Here is a 21,755-nt window from a genome sequence, read left to right as displayed (position 1 = left end):
TTTGGTAAACAGGAAGGAATGAATGAAGAACGGGGATAAAATTCCTCCAATATGAAGAAATTTTAAAACTACCGGGTGGTGGGTTTAGGAGGACTACTCCCCTTGGAGAATATGATTCCCGAAAATGAGATTCTTTTCTCACCATTTAAACATGCTCTTGTTTCTTCCTTTGGATAAGCTAGGAGTCGAGAACCGAGTAATTATGCAGACAGCAAATCAGTTTATAGTCATATATACACATCTTTGGCGGAATCCGTTCCAACTGTTTTAACCGGTTAATCTGGACAATAACCGACATATACATGTCTCCCTCTTAATAAATAATTTTGAATGTTTAAGGTGGTGATTTGATTATTATGCATTTACTAATCAAATGAAAGGAGCTTTTAAAGAAGACAAACCGGTTTGGGAGGGTCCCAAAGACAACTCAAAATCTCCTAATAAAGGAATCATACTTTTCTTTATTTTTCTTCTCTTGGTGTGGAATTGGTTGGGATTGAATAATCTGAGATAGAAAGCAATTAAAGAAAAAATTTCATCACAGCACATGACAACTCCCCATATCAATAATGTCATACACGTCTTTCTTTCTCATCCCCTAAATAGACAGCCCATTTCAAAACTTATTCTTTTTTGTCCATCAAATCATCTCACGCAAAACGTAATGTTAGTAAAGCCTAAATTTCACGATCTACTAATCTTGTTTAGTGGCTTTCAGGTTAAAACTTTACGTGGTCGGCATAGTGGGTCTATGTCACTTAATTGGAACCTATACCTACATGACAAAATAGGATCATTAAGAAGTAATTTCTAGAAACCCCTTATTCACTATTTATGTTAATGTCTAATATGCCTTTATTAAATTAGTGATGATTAATTAAGTTAATATTTGTTAAATTAATTAGTGTTTGTGTTTGATTACGTTGTTAGGATTAGAGTAGAAATTCATTTCCTTTTTTAAGGTTTGGAGGAAAAGAAGAAGTAAAGAGAAAAAAGAAAAAACTAGGGTTTGCGAGTTGTAACGATCTACAAACATGTATTTGCATGTCCTAATCGCCCAAAAAGGGATAATTTTTCATGTATTTGCATGTCCTTATTAAAACTATAACCCAGAATCGGTTTATTCGATAGCACCACATAAACCGATTCTGGGTAAAATCCCCAAATTGGGTACAACCATCAGGTTGTTGTTAGTCAACACATAAACCGATTGTAGTAAAATTGTGGGCGCGATGGGTACGTGACGAAAATCGGTTTTTGTTGGTGATGTGCATAATCCGATTTCTTCACTTGAATAATCACATAGAATACAGGAAGTTCATAATCGGTTTTACGTGTATATGTAATCCGATTGTGGAGAAAAAAAGTTCCAGGAGAAATGAAAACAAAAATCGAATTACATGATACGCGACATGAACCGATTGTGAACTTTGAATTTTTTTCGTTTAGTCCTTAATCGGACTTTATTGTTGCACATATAAACCGATAACTTACAATCGGTTTATATGTGAGACATATAAAGACCGATTCTTGATTTCTCTGCAAATCCAAACTCGGACTCACAATCGGTTTATGTGTGCATTAGCATAAACCGATTGTGGTTGATGTTCATCACATCAACCCAAAATCGGTTTATATATGTGTACACCAAAAACCGATTCCTGGTAACATCAACTACAATCGGTTTATTCTAGTGCACACATAAACCGGTTCTGGGTTGATTTTTCAGAAAATTAGAAGAAGAAATTTCAGAGGTTCATGGTTAAATCGTTGTTGAGTTTCTCTAAAGGAACGGATTAAAGAGAGTTAACTTAATCACTCGAATTTGTTTGTCGCCGAATTATTTTTCGAAAAACAAAAATAGAGAATTGAATTGTTATTCGTTATTAGGTTTTAGTTGTTTTTTTATGAATTGGGTTATAATTTTTGATTGAAGATTGTTAATAGAAATGATTTAGATTTTAGAATTTGTTTTAGGAATTATTAAGAATGTATAAGGGTAATCTAGTATTTTAATACACTTTAGACACCCCTTATCATTCTCTATTGGGTGGATGAGAAATCCATAGGCCCCAATTAAGTGGCATAGGCCCCAATTTAGCCAGGTAAAAATTTCGGGGCTTTTGTTAACTTGTATACCCGTATACATATTAAGGTTTAATAAAGAATTATTTTATTTCTTTGTAAATTGTGTTTTTTTGTCTTATTCTACTAGAAATTAGTTTTTCTTGCACTAAAAACAACATTTTTTGTTCCCAATGCAAAGAATTACTGTTTTCAATGTAATAAAACAAACAAATCTTGTTTTCAATGTAAGAAATTGTTGTTTAAATGAACCTTAACATGTATATGGATATACAAGTTAACAAGACCCAAATTTGAGAACGACGACGTTCAAATCGAAATCATAAATGTTCCGAGCCTTTAGTATTCTACTGTAGAGGTTCCTGCTGAAGCCAGAATAACCTAACAAGACTTCAATTTCAAAACAAACTGAAACCACAATAACTTAACAGGATTGACTTCAAAACAAACCCAAACAAGTGTAAGACTATTAACTCCAGTCAACAGTCTCTATCTCCTGTTCTATAGAAAGAAACAATACAAATGGCTAGACAACTAGATTACCTGTCTGGCTCTCTCTCTCTCTATCTACCAGCTTAGGTACATTCAATATTGTACCCAAGTTTGGTAAGATATGGATGAAGTTGAACATACAACCAATTATCTACCACAACAAATGAACAAACTACAAACTTAAGTTTACAGCTTAAGGGTACTATTTCAACTATAACTGAACCACGAAAAAAAGAGGAACGCAGCAAAAAAAAAAAGGTAGCAGCAAAAAAATCTTAAAATGGAATGGAGCAAGAATGAGATTAGCATTATGATGAAATCAACCAGATTGTACAAAGGTAGTTGTGAAGAGTGAAGACCATTTTGCTATATGAATATGTATGAATAAGTTAATCATAAGAACAACAAAATTCCGGACAAAAGAATGGTTCAGAATATCTCAACCAGGATTGTTTTTCTTTTTCTTTCGCAATTGGATTATATCAAAAGCCATACCAACAAGCGAAAGCTTTCCTCAGCAACTCTCCCACAGGATGATCCTTGTACAAAGTGGATGGCATCACCACCTTGAAAGAAACCAAGACCTAAAAAAGAAACAAGGGCCATATACAAAAGCTTTACCATGGAAGTTCAAGAACTCATCCATCTTCCCTCAACTTTCTCTCTAAAGAATGTCTAAAAAATTAGTTGGATAAACAACATATCCATATGCACACAAAAGTCATTACTTGCTTAACAGGATCCTTCTCTTGGCACGGCGATCAAATAGTTCGCATACCCGTGACCCATTACAAACCAGGCCAGCCTAGACCTGCCAGCGAGAGACTTAGCCACTTTCTCTTTTGCAATTTCCCGGTAATAGAAATTTATACTTATCGAAGTTATTCAAAACATATGCTGGAAGATGAACTGCTGAATATGAATGCGGGATTGGTCCCAATTTCCCAATTATATCCTTGAATGTGTACTCCTCTGGAAGCATGTCAAATAGGTCAGCCCCTTTGCAGATCACGTCTTGAACCCTTTTGGGATTCAAGTAACCGGAGAATCTGACTCTATCATAATGACTATAAGCTTTCATCTTAAAGATGAACTCACTGATACGGCGGAAGCAAAAGCTGCAATGCCATCCAGCATCTGACAAGATAGTGTCCGTCTGTCGATAATGTGCATACCTTGTTTTACCTGTCTGATATACATGAACTGATGCTCTCCAACTTTTATTATCCACGAGAAACTCAAAAGAATACAAATAGTTATTGAGACGGAGATGAAGTATAGGAGGAATATCATCGCACCATCTGAGGAGATTGATTGTGTGTCTGCTCGGGATCTCATCGACATCTGACATTATTAACAAGTCATCATCCATTATACCTGCTACTCTAAGAAGCTGGTCAAGTGCTACTCTTTGATATGCCTCCTCAACAAATGGGTTTTCCCCTTTTCTAAACCTTCCTCCAACAGTCCCATAAGTGAGCCGATCCTCAATAAATTTGAACTCATCTCTGTGACTAGCAAACACAAATGGCTTTGGCAAACCAGTAAACGTTGAATTTGATTCCAAAAGAACAAACTGCGTAATGTAAGGGTACAACTCATTCCACCGAACTTGCAGTAGGTCAACCTCATTACTGAACAACACTGCATCAAAAACCCGCCTTGGAGACTCGCGAATTCCCCACCCATGAAGCTTGCAGAGGTTCTCCATCGACACATTTTCATGATAATAGTGCGGCAAGTCATGGAAAGGCTTAGGAGGTGATTCCCATATTGGTCGTAAGAAATAAGAAATCTTCTGTCCATGCAAATACATACCAAGGATGCAAGTAGGAACAATAATGAATAGAAGTATATACGCTTTCATATCAAATCCCCGCATAATACACCGTAGTCTAGACATGCTTAAAGCTGCTTGAGTAGACTCCTGCAAGTCAGCACCAGGAAAGAAAAAAACATTTAAACAACGTGATACTAATAAATAGAAATCAAGCATGAAAACAAACTGAATTCTACCAAACCCAGTTTATAACAGTTCTACTGTTTTTCCAAAAATCATACGAGAGAAAAGACATTCTGATAGCAAATTTCATGACAGAACACTAGTAATCTAAAATCAAAATCCTTTCTGCCTAAACCAAATTCATTTTTAGTGGACTCAAACAATAGAGTTTTTAAATTACTTTATTTTATTATTTTATTTTTTTTTGCAAATCTACAATAGAATTTGGGAAAATCATCACCATGAACAAAAAAAATGTTAAGCAATTTCATCAACATTCATTAGAGTTTCAACTAGAACATCACAAGAATAATGGCCCAATTTCACTTTCATCTAACTACCAAATAAGAAGAAGAGAAGGAAAAAAAAAACAATTCCAAAATTAAAAGTAGATCCAAAAGAGATTTAATTTGGGAATCGTTTTTTCTGTAAAATCATCTCAACATACCTGGCCACAAACATCTTCACATATATCATCAGTCTTTTTAGAACAATAATATCCTCCTCCTTCCGGCATCATTACCACCACCAAATCCCTAATAAAATCCTTCCTTTCTCTTCGCAAATTCGATAAAAACCCAATCCTGTTCTTCTTGTTAGGCCAGATCAACAAAATGGGAATCACCCAACACCACAATCTAACCTAAAAGAACTAAAATCAGAGAGTTTCAGATATTCAAATCTCTGTTATTTTGACCCCCCTCTATATCTCTTACTCTAAGTAATAAATACTAGTATGAAGAGAGTTTTAGAGAGTACAGGAATTATAGCCGTTTGGGTTTCTTTTCTGCTTTTAATCTCTCCTCCAAATCCTTTTACAACTCTAAAAATTTCCTATAGAGAGAAGAAGTAGGAGAAGAAGAGACTAGGGAGAGAGAAAAGTAGTAGAGACAGAGAGAGAAATGAACAAAATAAATTTAAATAAATCATAAAAACCCTAAATTTTTATAATTGTAAATTAACAAATTTTAAGACAAAAGCTCTGTGATTGCCACTCTGTAATGGCAGTTGTATATTAATTTCAAAACCCTAATTAAATATTTGAGGGATTAGTATTCTTTTTTTTACTTCAGATACCCCCTGTTACTTATGAAGATTTCAAAGCCCCCTTTACAGAAAGGGTATTTTGGACAGTAGATGTGGTTATACGTGTTTGAAGAAAATGTCCCCACACGTTGATTGGGTTAAGTAAGTCTAAGACTTTTCTTTGATGGGAGGGAGAGAAACAATAAAAAGCATTCATTTTCCACTTAAGAATATCCGAAAGACAGACTGATAACTCTTTCTAATGATCTTTTTGGTAAATTCTTTTTGGTAAATTCTATGCGATGGACTTTAAATGTGTCTATCTATTCCTTTTGAAACGGAGGAGTCTTGTTCCGGTGCCGCTACGATGTGGTCGGGCCACATATTTCAAATATGTGATCTTTGTTTAAATTATGAAAAATAAGGAAAAAATTGGAAAACAATTTTATTACCTAACTGTTTTTCTTTTTTCTTTCTATAATTTCCTACTTTTTCTCAAAAAGTGAAACAGTTAAGGGGAGTTGGAGGGGCGGGTCTTTTAGTTAAATAGATGTCAGAAAATGAAGAGGGGCCACATACTGCGATAGAGTGTGGAGAGACTACGTGGGAAACGATTATCTATTTTACAAAAAGAACCAAACAAACGGGAATTTGTTCTCCGTTTTCTCTTTTATGAAAAGGAAAAACCGGGGGACGGTGTGCCGTATTATTAAGAGTTTCTTTCTTTCAAACCCTTTCACTTGAACAGAGAGTAACAATGAAACCCTAACTCAAATCAGAGGATCGTTGAAGAAAGAAAGAAGAATCATTGTTAGTAGGACAATTTGAATTTCATATGATCTAATTTTTGCTATTGAATATTTGTTACAGGTTTGGAACTTCAATTTCGTTTTTCGATTATGATAAAAAAATGTGATTGATGTTTAATTTGCGATTGTGTTGCATGCATCTAGAATTGAGTTGTTAACTTAGGGTTAATCATTTGTGGTTGATAATTGAGTTATTAACTTTAGGATTTTGTCATAATTGATTTTTATTCACAATTGTTTGTTTTGTACCCCAATATTGATTGAGTATTATTGATTTTTGATTGGTTTTGAATATATAGTGAAGTATGGATGATGTTTCATTGTCTTCTATGGAAGGGGAAACAAAGCATGTTGTTAAGAATAAGAATAAAGTCAGATACATTGGTGGATGAAACCATATGATTAAACTGTATAAGATTGTAAGTCGTCATAAAAAAGTGTATCAATGTTATTACTCGTTGTGGATTGAATGAATTTCTTAAAATAAATGTTAGCAAGATGATTAACAATCCGTAGATGCAATTGTTGATGGTGGCGGGAATCTACGAACACCTTCCATTTTCTTACACTTAAGATAGGTTTCACACCCAATGACTTCTCGTGGTTAACCGGATAGGACTTGGACTTGGAGAAAAGCTAAACTATATAAGGTACAAGGAAAATAAGGAACAATATGTATTATATCTTGGGGATTATTTTCCTAGCTTTTATAAATTTTTGTATGATAAGTATAAGGCAAAGGAAGCCAAAAATATGGGAAAAGATTACATTGAAGAAGAATATGATGATAGTGTGGGGAAAAAGGGTCTTGACGAAGATCATTATTTGAAGCGCCATAGTGATGGTATTGACTAGGTAATCTGTGTAAGTGGTTGATGAAATTTGTTTGCCGATAGAATGGAACCGTTTTGGGATGAAACTATTCGGAGTTCCCTTTTATGGTTAATTGGTCAAGTGCTTTTACCGAATAGTGGATCATATGCAAAGGTTTGATGGTTGGTTAACTTTGAAAATTTAGAAGAAATAAAAAGAATTGATTGGGGAAGTCCCGTATTGGCTTGTATTTACAAAGCCTTAGGCGAGGTTAGCAGCGGACAGAAAAATACACATGTGGATGGTGTTGGAGGTATGTTGATGCTTTTTTTTCCTTGTATTTACGCTCCTTATATGTAGAAGTTTTCTTATTGGTTATTCTTACTAGTCTAGGCTAAAATATCAAGTAACTGATATACTAGTGTGAATTCTGTCTTGAGAGTACTTTATTACTGTTGTATATATGTAATATCATGAGATATTACTCCAGTCTGTACGAAAATTGTTTATAGTACTGTTTTTATGGCAGATATGGTTCTTAGTCCGGTCTGTAAACTTGAGAGATAAAGTTTATGGTTTAGTGAAGTACTTTTTAAACCTTAACATGTCTAGGTAGAACTTCTGCGCATTTTGATCTTATAACGCACCTTTATGTGAAGTAGATTTGTTTTAGCTATTAAGGTTTTACATTGCAAACAATCGTACGCAAGATAATGTGAAGTAAAGATTGCAGGAGTTAGAAACTACTTGATAAACTGTAGCTTGAATCAAACAGTAGAAGTAGTGTTGTTGTGTATGCATAATAACCAGAAGAAAAATGAAGTTCATAGCCAATTAGCCCCTGATATCATGTTTCTGTATTGTCTAATATTTTATATCATTATTTTATCTTCTTTTTTGTATTATTGGTTTTTGTACTATTTTTCTCTTAAAAATTTTCACACATTGACTCCCGAAATTAAAAGTGACGCACCGGTCTGGAAAAATGTGTGCCCAAAATTACGTTCTTTAACAAGAAAGAATTAGCACCGGATCAAGTAGATTAAGGTAGACACTCAAAAATTAATGCTAGTGAGCAGTTAGAGTTGAGATCAATTGAATCAACAACATGGCAACCGTGGCTTGGAAGTGAGCATGCTGACAATGAGGTCCTCAAATACAGTTTGAAGTTGTTAAGGAATATATGGGTTTTCTTGGATGTCGAAGACAATAAAGGCTATAGGTATTTGGGATAAAGATGTTAACATCAACTAACATGACAAATAGTTATTCCTTGCGAGCCACCTCTACAAAAATATATGGTAGAAATTAAAGGAGAGGCGTATAAGAAATGCATAGTGTTAGAGCACTGCTCGGTCGAACTCGCAAGCGTTGCTATCACAAGCTTGTTTGTCAAGTTTAGTTGATCAAAACTATATACTTGATTTCTAGTCTACTTATATCTAGTTCTCGGATTAGGATAAAAGTGTGTCGTTGAGCATTAGACTTCACGGCGTTCACCAACTGAAGAAGAAGATTTACTAAAGAGCTTGGAGGAACTTCATCAACAAAAGGTATGTGGAGACTAAAACTTATTTATCACTCAAGAGTCTATTCTATTTTATCTTCTAAAAAGACTAAGTCGTATAGCTATATAGACTTTTACATTATACATATTTAAAATTTCGTGGCGAGTTTATCTCATTTATATATTTCTCGAAATATGTGTTGGAACCTTTTTATCTTTAGCTAAGGTTCATCATCTTTTTAGCTTTATCTTTTTAGATTTATCTTTTTTAGCTTTTTAGCTTTAGCTTTACCTTGAACATCTTACATGATTTGTGGGAGACAATAATTTGATGTTAACTTGTGAAGTTTGGTATTGATCGATTAATCACTTGAAAATTACTTGAAGCTAGTGGTATGTGCAAGATTACCATTGTTGTCTTCTAAAGATGTTTCAATAATTAGATGAGAGTTTTAGAACTATTACCAACGTCTGGACATAATACAGTATGCATACCTAGTATGCGAACTGTGAATGCTAGTTCAGGTCCGGAACTCTTGTTTGGGAACTGTGTTTGAGAAAGTACTTTCACATAAAAGTGGATCAGGGAAAGATCAATACTGCATAATTTTTCAAAAGTTCATTATATTTTTCATCAATATTTGCATAAAGACATAATAAACTTAACTTTTGAGCATATTCAGCTAAACTTCTTATGGACTGAACACATTTAACGATTTAATTGAAGGATAAAATCATTCAAGGCTAAAATACCATTAAAGTTATTACAACCATTAAGAGATAATAGTTTTAATAAGTTCAACATAATAATGTCAACCGAAATATCATAAGGAAAGTCTGAAATTGACATAACAAACATGAAGAAAAGAACACTAAGCCAGATCGCGATAGTAATCCTCAACAATCTTGGATATTGGTTCTGCTGGGTCTGGATGAGCCGTCACAGCATAAGTCAATTGTCTATCCAAGCACTTAATCCTTTGTTGAAAGAGAGAAACTTCAGGATTGGCAGGTTTCTTCATCTTGTTAATGTATGTCTGGCTCAAGGGAGATGGAGTACCAACACAAGTTCCAAACTGAACAATTTTAAATTGACTGCAGATTTGCCTAGTGAGGCATGGGAAGCCAGGGTTTTTCTTCTGTGAAACCATGTGTATCATTTGACGAACATTTAATCCACATAAATCAACCTTTTCACCGGAAAAAAGATGATAAACCGACTCCGCCAAAGTTCTGCTCCAGATATTTTTGTCAAGCGTACTGGGAATTAAGTTAACCACAACCAACTTACCAAAAATCTTCAAATGAAAGCTTATATTGTCCACATGCAGTTTTCTTTCTGTTCATAGCACATCCTTTCCTAAGAGAAGTTCAGACAACTGATGCTTATTTGGTCTTCGACCTTCCGGTTGAGGGACAACTAACGAACGAGGAAGAGGCAAGTTTAATAACTCGGCGATAACACTACGGTTAACCTCAAAAAGTGTCCCTTTGACCACAGTCTTAAAGTAGCAGTTGGTTTTGTTGGGTGCATGCAACTTTGCATAAAATTCACAAGTCATTTCAGGATATGATTCTCCCAGACCCTTATGAATATCACCCCACTCAAACGGGTTCATAAACATGTGAAAATCCGGTTCCTGAACTGTCCGATCATAATCCCTTTCTGTAAAAAAATGACCACTAAACATTTTATTGTATCTGTCTCTGGACGATATGTAGATGAAACTTACTTGATGTCTAGTGTCAAAATGTGGTTGGTGAACATCAACACCGGCATCATCATCATCATATTCATTATCACTATCAACAACTCTTCTACTTGAACTTGCACCACTATTAAACTTTCTTCTAGAAAGACTAATTGAGAGAAAGTGAAATAAACAAATCAAGTTGTTATGGAACTTACTTGGGTAGACGAACTGTTAAAAATGGTGAAGTTCCGAAATAATGACCAACACGAAAACTTTTCTTGACCCGTAGCATAATGTTTGAGGGTGAAAATGGTTTCTGTTGATTTCGGTATTTCGGGTGTGTGGGTGAGAAACGAGTCTAAACCCTAAACAATGTACTGCAAGGGAGTACTTTAGATTCGAGAGATCAATCTGTACAAATCCGGCCTAAAACAAGAAATGGTCGTTCCAGACTTGATTCGGTCACAAAGAGGAGGAGAAGGGTTGGTTTTTGGGATGGAAGCGAAGAGAGTGTTGAGACCAGAATAGTTGATTCTGGAAGAGTAGTTGTTTTATGACTTGTATCAGAAAGTGGGAAGTTAACAGATGGGAAAGCTAGCAAACGTTTTCTGAGTGTTGTATGCTCCTGACCAGAACTTGTGTCTGGTGGAAATAGGTAAGACCTATTTATACAAGTCGAAGTGAAACGTACTCTGTTCTCGTAAGAATGAGTAAATGGGAGGAGGTGGTAACCGGTAACGCATGGAATTGATGTTCCATAAAGGAAAGTGTTTCACCATTACTCCCTGTATTTACTAACCGCCTCATCCTTATGACACTGTCTTGTAACGGGCGTAGTGTACGCCGCACGCTGTAAACCGCCAAACCAATACCCAATGAACATCCCCCAATTTGTGACATGTATTGATGTCTCGAGTGTTTTCGTGGAAAACATGTAGCATGTTGCTTTTGTTTGGCAAGTTGAGCTTGGGAGACTTGCCGGCTCGGTGGTGACCCTCGACGGTTGAGATTTTGCATCTTGAGAGGAAGGGTAGCCGTTGATTGTCACACGCCTTCGTTTTGGAAGCCGTGAAGGGAATGCCGGCATGGCATGGCTTAGGCGCGGCAAGCTGGCTGGCACGGGATACCATTGGCACATGTGGCATGGTTGGCATGCCTTGGCGCGATTTAGGCATGGCCAAACTAGGGTTTTGACGTTGGTCCAAAGGTTACCATGCGTTGGCTGGTGACCTTGGACGGCTAAGATTTGCATCTTAGATGAAAAAGTGGTCGTTGATTGATGCAGGCCTTCGTTTTGGTATCCGCATAGGGAAGGCTGGCATGGTATGGCCCGGCAAGGTGGTTGGCATGCCATTGGCACATGTGGCATGGCATGCCTTGGCGCGGTTTGGCATGGCCAAAACTAGGGTTTTGATCCAAAGGTTACCATGTGTTGTTTGGCGACCTTGGACGGCTAGGATTTTCATCTAAGATGGAAGGGTGGCCGTTGATCGTCGCACGCCTTCGTTTTGGTAGTCGCATGGGGAAGGTCGGCATGGTGGGGCCAAGAGTTTGGCACGGACGGCTTGGCATGGTGGGGCCAAGGCAAGGTGCGGTTGGCTTGGCATGCCATTGGCGCATGGTGCGGCTAGCATGGTTGGCATGCCTTGGCGCGGTAGACGTGGCTGGCATGGTTTTCCATTGGCACAGTGGTGCGGCTGGCATGGTTGGCATGCCTTGGCGCGGAGATGTGGATGGCATGGTTTGCCATTGGCACAGTGGTGCGGCTGACATGGTTGGCGCGGAGATGTGGCTGGCATGGTTTGACATTGGCACAGTGGTGCGGCTGGCATGGTTGGCATGCCTTGGTGCGGAGATATGGACGGCATGGTTGGCATGCCTTGGCGCGGAGACGTGGCTGGCATGGTTTTCCATTGGCACGGTGGTGTAAGAATTTTGGGTTTGGTATACGAAGGTGATGTCGGTCAATATTAAGGGTTCTGCTGTGGAACATGACACGTGTAAAAAAAAAGGTACCCTGGTAATTCTTACGTAGGCGTGTTCAATGATTCAATAAATGTGCTAGTGGTCCTAGTGACGTCATGTCAGATGTAAGGTTTTACGATTTTAAACCTAAGCTAAAAACCACCATCAACACATAAAAACTTCTCCTGATTCCAATGATTCAAACTAAACACAAAATGGTTAGGAAATGAGAGATATATAGATGATGGTATTCGAACCTTGGGTTTTCCCCTTTCGTTCTCGAACAGTTGAGAAAAAGAGGTGAAAAAAATGAGGAGAGTTCTTTCTCTTTTTAAGTGCAGATGGACTGGTACATGAATCGGCTATGTACGTTAGGAAACACGGTTCTAAAACGTAATGGTTACGTGTTCAACATGAACCATACGTGTGCAAACATGGGTTTATTTGATTTATGCTACACCATATTTTGATAAGCGAACTGAAATGTTTAGCTCAATAAAATGATCCAGTGGATGTTTAGAGCATAAAAGTTATTGATTACCACAAAATGCGGTTCTATCAATTTATGCTTGTAGGGAACAAAATATGGATGAAAAATTTGGAGCAAGGCTCAGCAAATTTCTCTAGAATTCTTTGTATAGACTTTAAGACAAAATACAAAATAGCCTTGCACATCATGACACCAAGAAAGAGCTTCTTTCCAACTACTTTTGCACTCAACAAAATTGAGAAACACTCAAGAGTCTGTTTTTACAAGTCTTTCAAAGAACTTTAAAAGAACACACAAAGATTTGTGTCCCTGATGTCTTGTTTTACAACTTATTAAAAACAGTCACTGCAGATAATGTTTAGTACTGCATAGCGAAACTCTTTTAGTGTTAAGAGACATCCTAACTTTTTCACAAAAGAGGTCAATACAATTATCTTGACAAGGTATATCAGGATTTGACCGATGAATTGATTCATGCTTCGAGATGAGTCAATCTGATAGATGAAATTTAGACTCCTCTTGTACTTTATCCAGTTTGTTACAATCTTTTGGAATATAGAAAAGAGGAGTATTACACTCACTAATTAGCAGATCAATATTAACCTCAACATGAATATTATTCACCATAACTTGATTTAGTTTATCAAGATAATTTTGTTCTTTCTAGAGATATAATTGAAAAAGCGAGGGTCTAACAAACACACCCAATATTTCACTTAGCAATCTGTATGGACAAACTCCAATATACTTTCGAGAGAATCAACTAGACAGTCAGACTTAATCTCAAGAAACGTATATCCAAGAGTTGTGTCTCTATTTCACAATATAATCAGCAAATCAAACAGATAGAAATCCGTGAGCCTGATTATTATTGAAACAACTTGAACGGTACCAAAGACCAACATTCAAGTGTCAATCAATATAATCAACAACCAAATGTTGGATTCCCTAATTGATTGAACTACGCATAACCTGTGACATTTCTATTATATAACAAAATATAATGCGAAAAATAAATAACAAGGACACCAAAAAATTTGTTAACGAGGAAACCGCAAATGCATAAAAATCCCGAGACCTAGTCCATATTTGAACACCACACTGTATTAATCCGCTAAAGACACTAGCCTACTCCAAGTTAACTTCGGACTAGAATGTAGTTGAGCCCTAACCAATGTCACACTGATCAAGGTACAGTTGCGTACCTTACGCCTCTTGAACCACGTCGAGTTCTGCGCACTTGATTACCTTAGCTGATCTCACCCACAACTAAGAGTTGCGACGACCCAAAGCCGAAGAATTGAAAAACAAATCTGTCTCAGACAGAAAAGTCTATTGATTAGATAAATCTGTCTCAGACAGAAAAGTCTATTGAATAGATAAATCTGTCTCCCACAGATATACCTATGAGTTTTGTTCTGTATTTTGATAAATCAAGGTGAACAAGAACCAATTGATAAACCAGACTTATATTCCCGAAGAATATCCTAGTATTGTCAATCACCTCACAATAATCTTAATCGATTAACGAAACAAGATATTATGGAATCACAAACAATGAGACGAAGATGTTTGTGACTACTTTTCAATCTTGCCTATCGGAGAATAAATCTCGAGCAAATATTAAAGAAGATAGTACTCAATCACGGTAGAAAACAGCAAGATCAGAACGCGCAACTACAGAGAAAATAGTTGGGTCTGCCTTCACAATCCCAATGAAGTCTTTAAGTCGTTGACCCAGGGTTTCGTGAAAAACCTAAGGTTAAAGGAGAATCGACTCTAATCGCAACTAATATCACACATGAGGTGTGGGGATTAGGTTTTCCAGTTGCTAGAGTTCTCCTTTATATAGTCTTCAAATCAGGGTTTGCAATCAATGTTACCTTGGTAACAAAGCATTCAATATTCACCGTTAGATGAAAACCTGATTAGATTTAAGCAAATATCTTTCAACCGTTAGATCAAACTTAGCTTGTAATACACAAATGAAATGTACCATCATTTAGATAAAGGTAATCGTACCTAAACGTGTACACTTAGTTAGTTCAACAATAGTTAACCAATGGTTAGACATATGAGGACTTTCATATCAACCTTATTCATCTTTATCATAACTAATTCACATGACTCAAATGAAACTAGTTAGAGAGTTATTCAATTGTTTATATTCTCATAGAAGTATACCAGACACAATTGAAGCAAAATCGATTTTGATTCACTCGAATCATTTCATGAACATTATATCCACGATTTGCAAAAGATTGCATTCCTTATTATATAAATGTATTAGTTCATGAACAAACCGATTTTAGAACATAACCTACTTAAGTATGCAAACGGGTATGCATACCTAGGTAGCCGGACTAAGTTTGGTTACGCGTACGGGTACGCACACCATTTTACTCTTCCAAACTCCAACAGAAATTCACGGAACTTAAACTTCCGCCAGTACGCGAACATGTACGCATAGTTAGTTCCCGGTCTTCCAACAACCAACCAGTACGCGTACGGGTACGCATACCATGGTTCCCAGTTTGGGATTTTACACAAATGCGAATACACACTATGTTTATATCTAATCATGGTTACATGTTCTAAACCCTCATTTAAACCATTGAAACATTCTTGGAAGACGAAAATAGCTGTCTCACACAAACTATTAGCTTCAAAGCAATTTTCAAGTGATCGAATGATCAATATGAAACATTCCGAGTCTACATCAAATGACTGTCTCACACAAATCATGTAAAATGTTACAAGGCGATTTTCACATGATCATCTTTTGAATTTCGTCAAGAATAAAAGATGAACTTGGTTAAAGTGAAAGCTTACCAACACATATTTCGAGAAATAGATAATTGAGATAAAGTCGGCTCGAAATACCAAATGTGTATAGTTGAAGCCTAAATAGCAATACGACTTTTTGTCTCAAATAGGAGATAAAGTATGATAAGCACGTAAGTGCTACATTTTATACTCATATTTATATTAGCTAGGACTCAATATTTTGACTAATAACATTATTTTAGTGCTTTATAGAAAGTATGAGCGAATCCGATTACCTTCGATTACCGAAAGGATAAATGGCTAAATAAAGATCTAAAGAGCATTTGCCATAAAATGCAACGAAAGTTGTTGCTCATGTGACCAAAGGAATTAACTTGGCTATCGTTTCCTTTTGCGGCAGCACCCAGATGATACACTAAAGTGGTCCGAGTACTGATCTAATTGAAGTTCAAGTAGTGCTACAATAGGGTGCGAAAGTGGCGTTCTTTTGTGGATGAAGTTGGCTTGGACAGTTGTCCATTTCTCCTCCACATTTCTTCATCAGCATCTTATGTTCTCTACCAAACACAAAAGACATTTTTATTTCTTATGCAAGCTGGTGACTGTCTACAAATGTTAGTCATGAATTGCAGTTGGCAGTGGGGGTTAACAACATTTACAGATCTTGGAATGAATGAAGATTGGGTACTGATTGTTTGAGATTGATCGAATTAGCTGCTGGTAGTGGTAGTGATTGATTTGAGCTGAAGGTACTGTTGGGTTAAGGCATTGATCATTCTTGTATGGAATGGATATCCAGGAAGGAAGGGCAGAATGGGTTAGGAAATGATCTTGGTTAGGAGGTGGTTGTATTACAGACCTGCAGTCCCAAGACCTGAATTATTGTCGTTCAAACAAAGGAAGAGTATAGGTTCGTCTGTATGAGAATAAATTGATAAATAATACAACAGTATAGTTAAGGTTTGTGTGATTTGAGTTCAAGTCTGGTTGAGTTCTAGTGATGGTTTTGAAAGCTGGTGTGTACATGAACTAGAGATGATAGCAAAAGCTTGGACCGAAACTGGTGGTGATGAACTGAGCTGTAGAATGGAAATTTTTGATGGAGTTGAATTATCTACGAACTAAACGACGTCAATGATGGGTTCATGCTGAGAAATGGAAGAAAGGTGGCAGTATTCTGAGATGGGTTAGGAAACAGTTAACACCAGACATAAATGGACATGGAGAGCTACCAGTAAATTATTTTCAATTTGTTGTGGGTTCAATGGATGTGTATGGGGTGTACTTGGCAGTTGTTATAAGCTCAGTTGCGGTCGTTATGACGGGATTTAGCAGGAAGATGGAATCAGCTCCAGGGAAATTCAGATGAAGGTGTTGTAAGGCCTGAGAATAGATGGCCAGTACTGACGTTTGCCCATGGGAAGGAGATGGTTGCAGTATCGAAGATGGTCAGAGCTGTTGCAGTCGATGGAATAAGCAACGTTGTAACTGCAGGGAAGACAAAACATGTTGCTGCCATTATTGCGTAGCTGTCAGGTAGACCTGCAGACGTAAATGGGGAAGGTGTATATGCTGGATGGATGTGTATTGCTATTAAAAATTGAGAAATGGATTTGGTGGTTTATTGGCACGAACTGAAAGTGGTTTTATGGAAGAGATGGACAGTAGATAGAGAATAGAAATTGCAGGCGGTCGTGCATTGCGAACTCGGAATGTTGTTGACTGATTTGAATTCTTATGTGGGTGTTTGGTTCGAGTGATTGGTGAAATGGTGCTGCACTGGGAGAAGGAACCTAGCCGGAAAAAGTGGCTTGGGTTCTGAATTGGTGACGCAACTTAGAAGCCCAGGGAACGGAGGTTGGTGTTGAGTGCTGACTTCGAAAGAGAGTCCGAGTTTGGAAACTGGTGTTAGAATTGGGCTGGGCCTTGGCAACTACTTGCTAGGTCCAAACTGGATTTTTCGCAGCACATATAAACCTATAGAGAATGGGGGGGAGGGGGAAGGAGGCCGGCTAGACAGCCGAAACCAGGAGTGAGTTGGGAGAGGAGGACGACGGCGATAAAGAGGATTATGGTTTGAAGTTCCATTGTTACGATTCCTTTTTGATTTGCTTGTGAATCTACATATGTTTATGGTTTTTGAGAAAGCCATGTCTGGCTAAATACTTTTGTAGCTAGGGTTTATGGTTGAAATTACTTGGGGTATTAGGCTGTTTGAATTGATTAATTGAGCAAAAGACCATTATGATTTGAATAGATTAATCTTTGAATATTGTTTATTGATTGATTGAAAAATTAGTTGGTGCTTCACCGGTTTTAAAACCTTTGTGCGTAATTAATGGTTCTACAAATATATTTGTTCTTATTATTTGATAATCTATGCTTGGGTTAATGTCTTTGATGGGTTATGCTTAGAAAAGCCAGATAATATTTGTGAATCAATATTTTAGTTTCGTATAATTTTCTCGCTAACGCAATTTGATGGTGCATGCTTGGGGTATAGTCTTTTGATGTGCCATGCTTAGGGTGTCCCAGTGATATTTGCGACGCTATTATATATAATAGGTGATGTCTATAGAACGAACAATAAACATGTAATCATAATTATGTTTCATTTCAGGAATTAAATAGAGATAGTAGTGGATACCATGAAATTCTGTTTACCGATTTTTCCTTTGGATTCATTTTATTAGTTTACTTAATTTTGTTATTTCATTTCATTTTTAAAAATATAAAAATATTGTTTCGTGTTAGTTTTATTAGGCATTTTGATTACGGTGTTTTCACCGCTCCCTGTGGGTTGGACCCGTACTTGCCTTTGTCTACTAGTTAGACACTGTGCAATTGCGGTTATTATTATACACATAGGGTATTCCCAGAATCCAATCAATTTTTGGCGCCGCTGCCGGGGAACGGTTGTGGAATATTGTAATTGGTATTTTGTAAATAATTATTATTTTTATTTTATTTATTTTATTTTTTGTACATAGCTTATTTTTGCTTTTATTTTTATATTTTCTTTTAGTTCTTTTTACATAGCTTATTTGATTTTTCAAGGTACCTTAGTCCGAAGAGCGGTGATTGGAGTCAACAACTGGCCTAAAGTAAGTACTTGATATTCTCGCATAACTTTTGCAAGGTGAGTTATTGAGAATTACTTTGTATAATGGTTTCCAGCGAGTTGACTTCTTTTATAGCTTTTTGGAATCTTACCAAAAGAGCTGAGATAGATGAGTCATCTAATATTTCACATGAGGAGTATACATATGCACCTTCTCATTATCAAGAACCTACCGAGTTTGCAAATAATGATTGGAATTATTCTCATAAGTATGATCATTCCGGACCTTGTGAAGGTTATGATCATTACCAACCTTACCATGATTATGAGCCACAATGTGTTTATTCCAATTATTATTTACACTTTTCTCCGTCACAGTATGAGAGAGATAATCAATCTTACTGTGACCCATCTGCATCACAACTATCTATGCTAGAACGCCTCAATATTGACATTGTTGAACAGACCAAAGCCAATGAGTTATTTTTTACTGAGCTGAGTAAAACCCATGCTTATATTTCTCAACTTGCTGAAAAAACTGATTTATCGATTGCTCAACTAACGCAGTCGGTAAAAGATTTTGGTCTTACTGAGGAGACAAGTTCTAATTTTTTTAATACTTTTGATATTTATAATGAAACCACTTTAACTAATGAATCAATGTGTATGAAGAATGATGATGAACTTGATAGTTGTGAGTTGTGATCACAGGAATAGAGACATTGTCATACCAAGTGAAGGTGGTGTATTTAGTCCAACTCCTGATCGTGTTAATGGTCAATCGCCTATACAAAAGGTTGAGTTTAGGATTGGGGATACCATTCTTTTAGACGGTGTGACATATCAGTGCTATAAAAATGATGCTTATGAAGAATGTGTTAATTCCGAAGAAACCGTAGTTAAGTCTAACTACTTAGAGACATTACACTCTATATATAAGGTTTCTTTTAATCATCTTTATTGTGATATTCCTATTGGTTCCTTGGTTGATGATAATTATGATGATGATTTAGTACAGGGTCACAAACCCAGTGGAGAAGTTAATATACCTAGAATTGTTAGCACAACTTTTCAGAAGATTCCTAATTTTGGATTAGAATTGCGTGCTTCTCCAATATTACTAGATTATTTTGCATCTCGTGACTTCTCTTTGCCTGTGCACGTCTCTCAGATTGTTTCAGCTCCCATCTCCAGCGAACCCTTTGACTCAGTTATCTTTGATCAAAATGATACATCCTTTGCAAAAACCAGGTTTGGGGGTGGTTCTTTCCTTTTTATAGTCTCTATATCTTTACGTTGCTACAGCGAGAGTGTGAGGTTGTCATTAATTGTACATATTGTGCTCTTGGTTGATCCCAAAATATTTAGGTTATTGATATATGGTGAGTCTTATTATATTCGAGTAGGTACATCTATGTTTTTGTTTCTTTTTTATTTGTTAATTTTCGCATATTACGAATTTCCCATCTTAATTTTTACGTTGGATGACTCAATTACATTGAGGACAATGTAATGTTTAAGTATAGGGGAGTGGTTAACTTTTTACTTTTCTTTTTCAGGAACTTTCTTGCAGCTTATGACGAGCGGGTCTATCTTTTGTTTTCTTATCATTTTCTTATGACCAGCTGTTGGGCGGGTCTATCTTTATGTATTTTCTTATCATTTTATGACCAGCTGTGGAGCGGGTCAATTTTCTGTTTTGCTCGAGGACTAGAAAAATATAAGTGTCGGGGTGTTGATAAGCACGTAAGTGCTACAGTTATACCCATATTTACATTAGCTAGGACTCAATATTTTGACTAATAACATTATTTTAGTGCTTTTATAGAAAGTACGAGCGAATCCGATTACCTTCGATTACCGGAAAGATAAATGGCTAAATAAAGAGTTAAAGAGCATTTGCCATAAAATGTAACGAAAGTTGTTGCTCATGGAACCAAAGGAATTAACTTGGCTGTCATTTCTTTTTGCGGAAGCACCCAGATGATACACTAAAGTGGGTCGAGTACTGATCTGATTGAAGTTCAAGCAGTACTGCAATAGGGGTGCGAAAGTGGCGTTCTTTTGTGGATGAAGTTGTATTGGAAAGTTGTCCATTTGTCCTCCACATTTCATCATCAGCATCTTATGTTCTCTACCAAACACAAAAGACATTTTTATTTCTTATGCAAGTTGGTGGCTGTCTACAGATGTTAGTCGGGAATTGTAGTTGGCAGTGTGGGTTAACAGCATGTACAGATCTTGGAATGAATGAAGATGGGTTACTGATTGTTTGAGATGGATCGAATTAGCGACTGGCAGTGGTAGTGATTGACTTGAGCTGAAGGTACTGTTGGGTTAAGGCATTGATCATTCTTGTATGGAATGGATATCCAGGAAGGAAGTGCAGAATGGGTTATGTAGGAAATGATCTTGGTTAGGAGGTGGTTGTATTACAGAGCTTCAGTCCCAAGACCTGAATTGCTGTCGTTCAAACAAAGGAAGAGTATAGGTTCGTTTATATGGGAATAAATTGAGAAATAATACAACAGTAAAGTTAAGGTTCGTGTGACTTGATTCCAAGTATGGTTGAGTTCTGGTGATGGTTGTGAAGGTTGGTGTGTACATGAACTAAAGATGACAACAAAAGCTTGGACCGAAACTAGTGGTGATGAACTGAGCTATAGAATGGAAACTGTTGATGGGGTTGAATTATATACGAACTGAACGACGTCAATGATGGGGTCATGCTGAGAAATGGAAGAAAGATGGCATTATTATGAGATGGATTAGGAAACAGTTAACAACATACGTAAATGGACATGGAGAGCTGTCAGTAAGTTGTTTTTCAATTTGTCGTGGGTTCAATGGTTGTGTATGGGTTATACTTGACAGTTTTTATAAGCTCAGTTGCGGTCGCTATGATGGGATTTAGCAGGAAGATGGAATCAGCTCCATGGAAATTCAGATGAAGGTGTTTTAAGGCCTGAGAATAGATGGCAAGTACTGACGTTTGCCTCTGGGAAGGAGATGGTTGCAGTATCG

At 36.7% G+C, this 21,755-nt stretch overlaps 1 protein-coding gene across 1 annotated transcript; it reads right to left on the bottom strand.

The window, feature by feature from the left end:
• Positions 1-2,863: 2,863 nt before the first annotated feature.
• On the bottom strand, positions 2,864-5,623 carry LOC113341904 (beta-1,4-mannosyl-glycoprotein 4-beta-N-acetylglucosaminyltransferase-like). The gene is made up of 2 exons (XM_026586613.1): positions 5,028-5,623; positions 2,864-4,504 (listed from the first exon to the last, which is right to left on the bottom strand). The coding sequence occupies exons 1-2, from the start codon at positions 5,097-5,099 to the stop codon at positions 3,404-3,406; spliced, it is 1,173 nt and encodes a 390-aa protein (XP_026442398.1). The 5' UTR covers positions 5,100-5,623; the 3' UTR covers positions 2,864-3,403.
• Between the last annotated feature and the right edge of the window lie 16,132 nt (positions 5,624-21,755).

The sequence above is a fragment of the Papaver somniferum genome, unplaced genomic scaffold (genome assembly GCF_003573695.1).
Source record: "Papaver somniferum cultivar HN1 unplaced genomic scaffold, ASM357369v1 unplaced-scaffold_32, whole genome shotgun sequence".
NCBI classification, from domain to species: domain Eukaryota; kingdom Viridiplantae; phylum Streptophyta; class Magnoliopsida; order Ranunculales; family Papaveraceae; genus Papaver; species Papaver somniferum.
The sequence above is the reverse complement of the archived record's forward strand: the minus strand, read 5'-3'. Positions and strand labels throughout refer to the sequence as shown.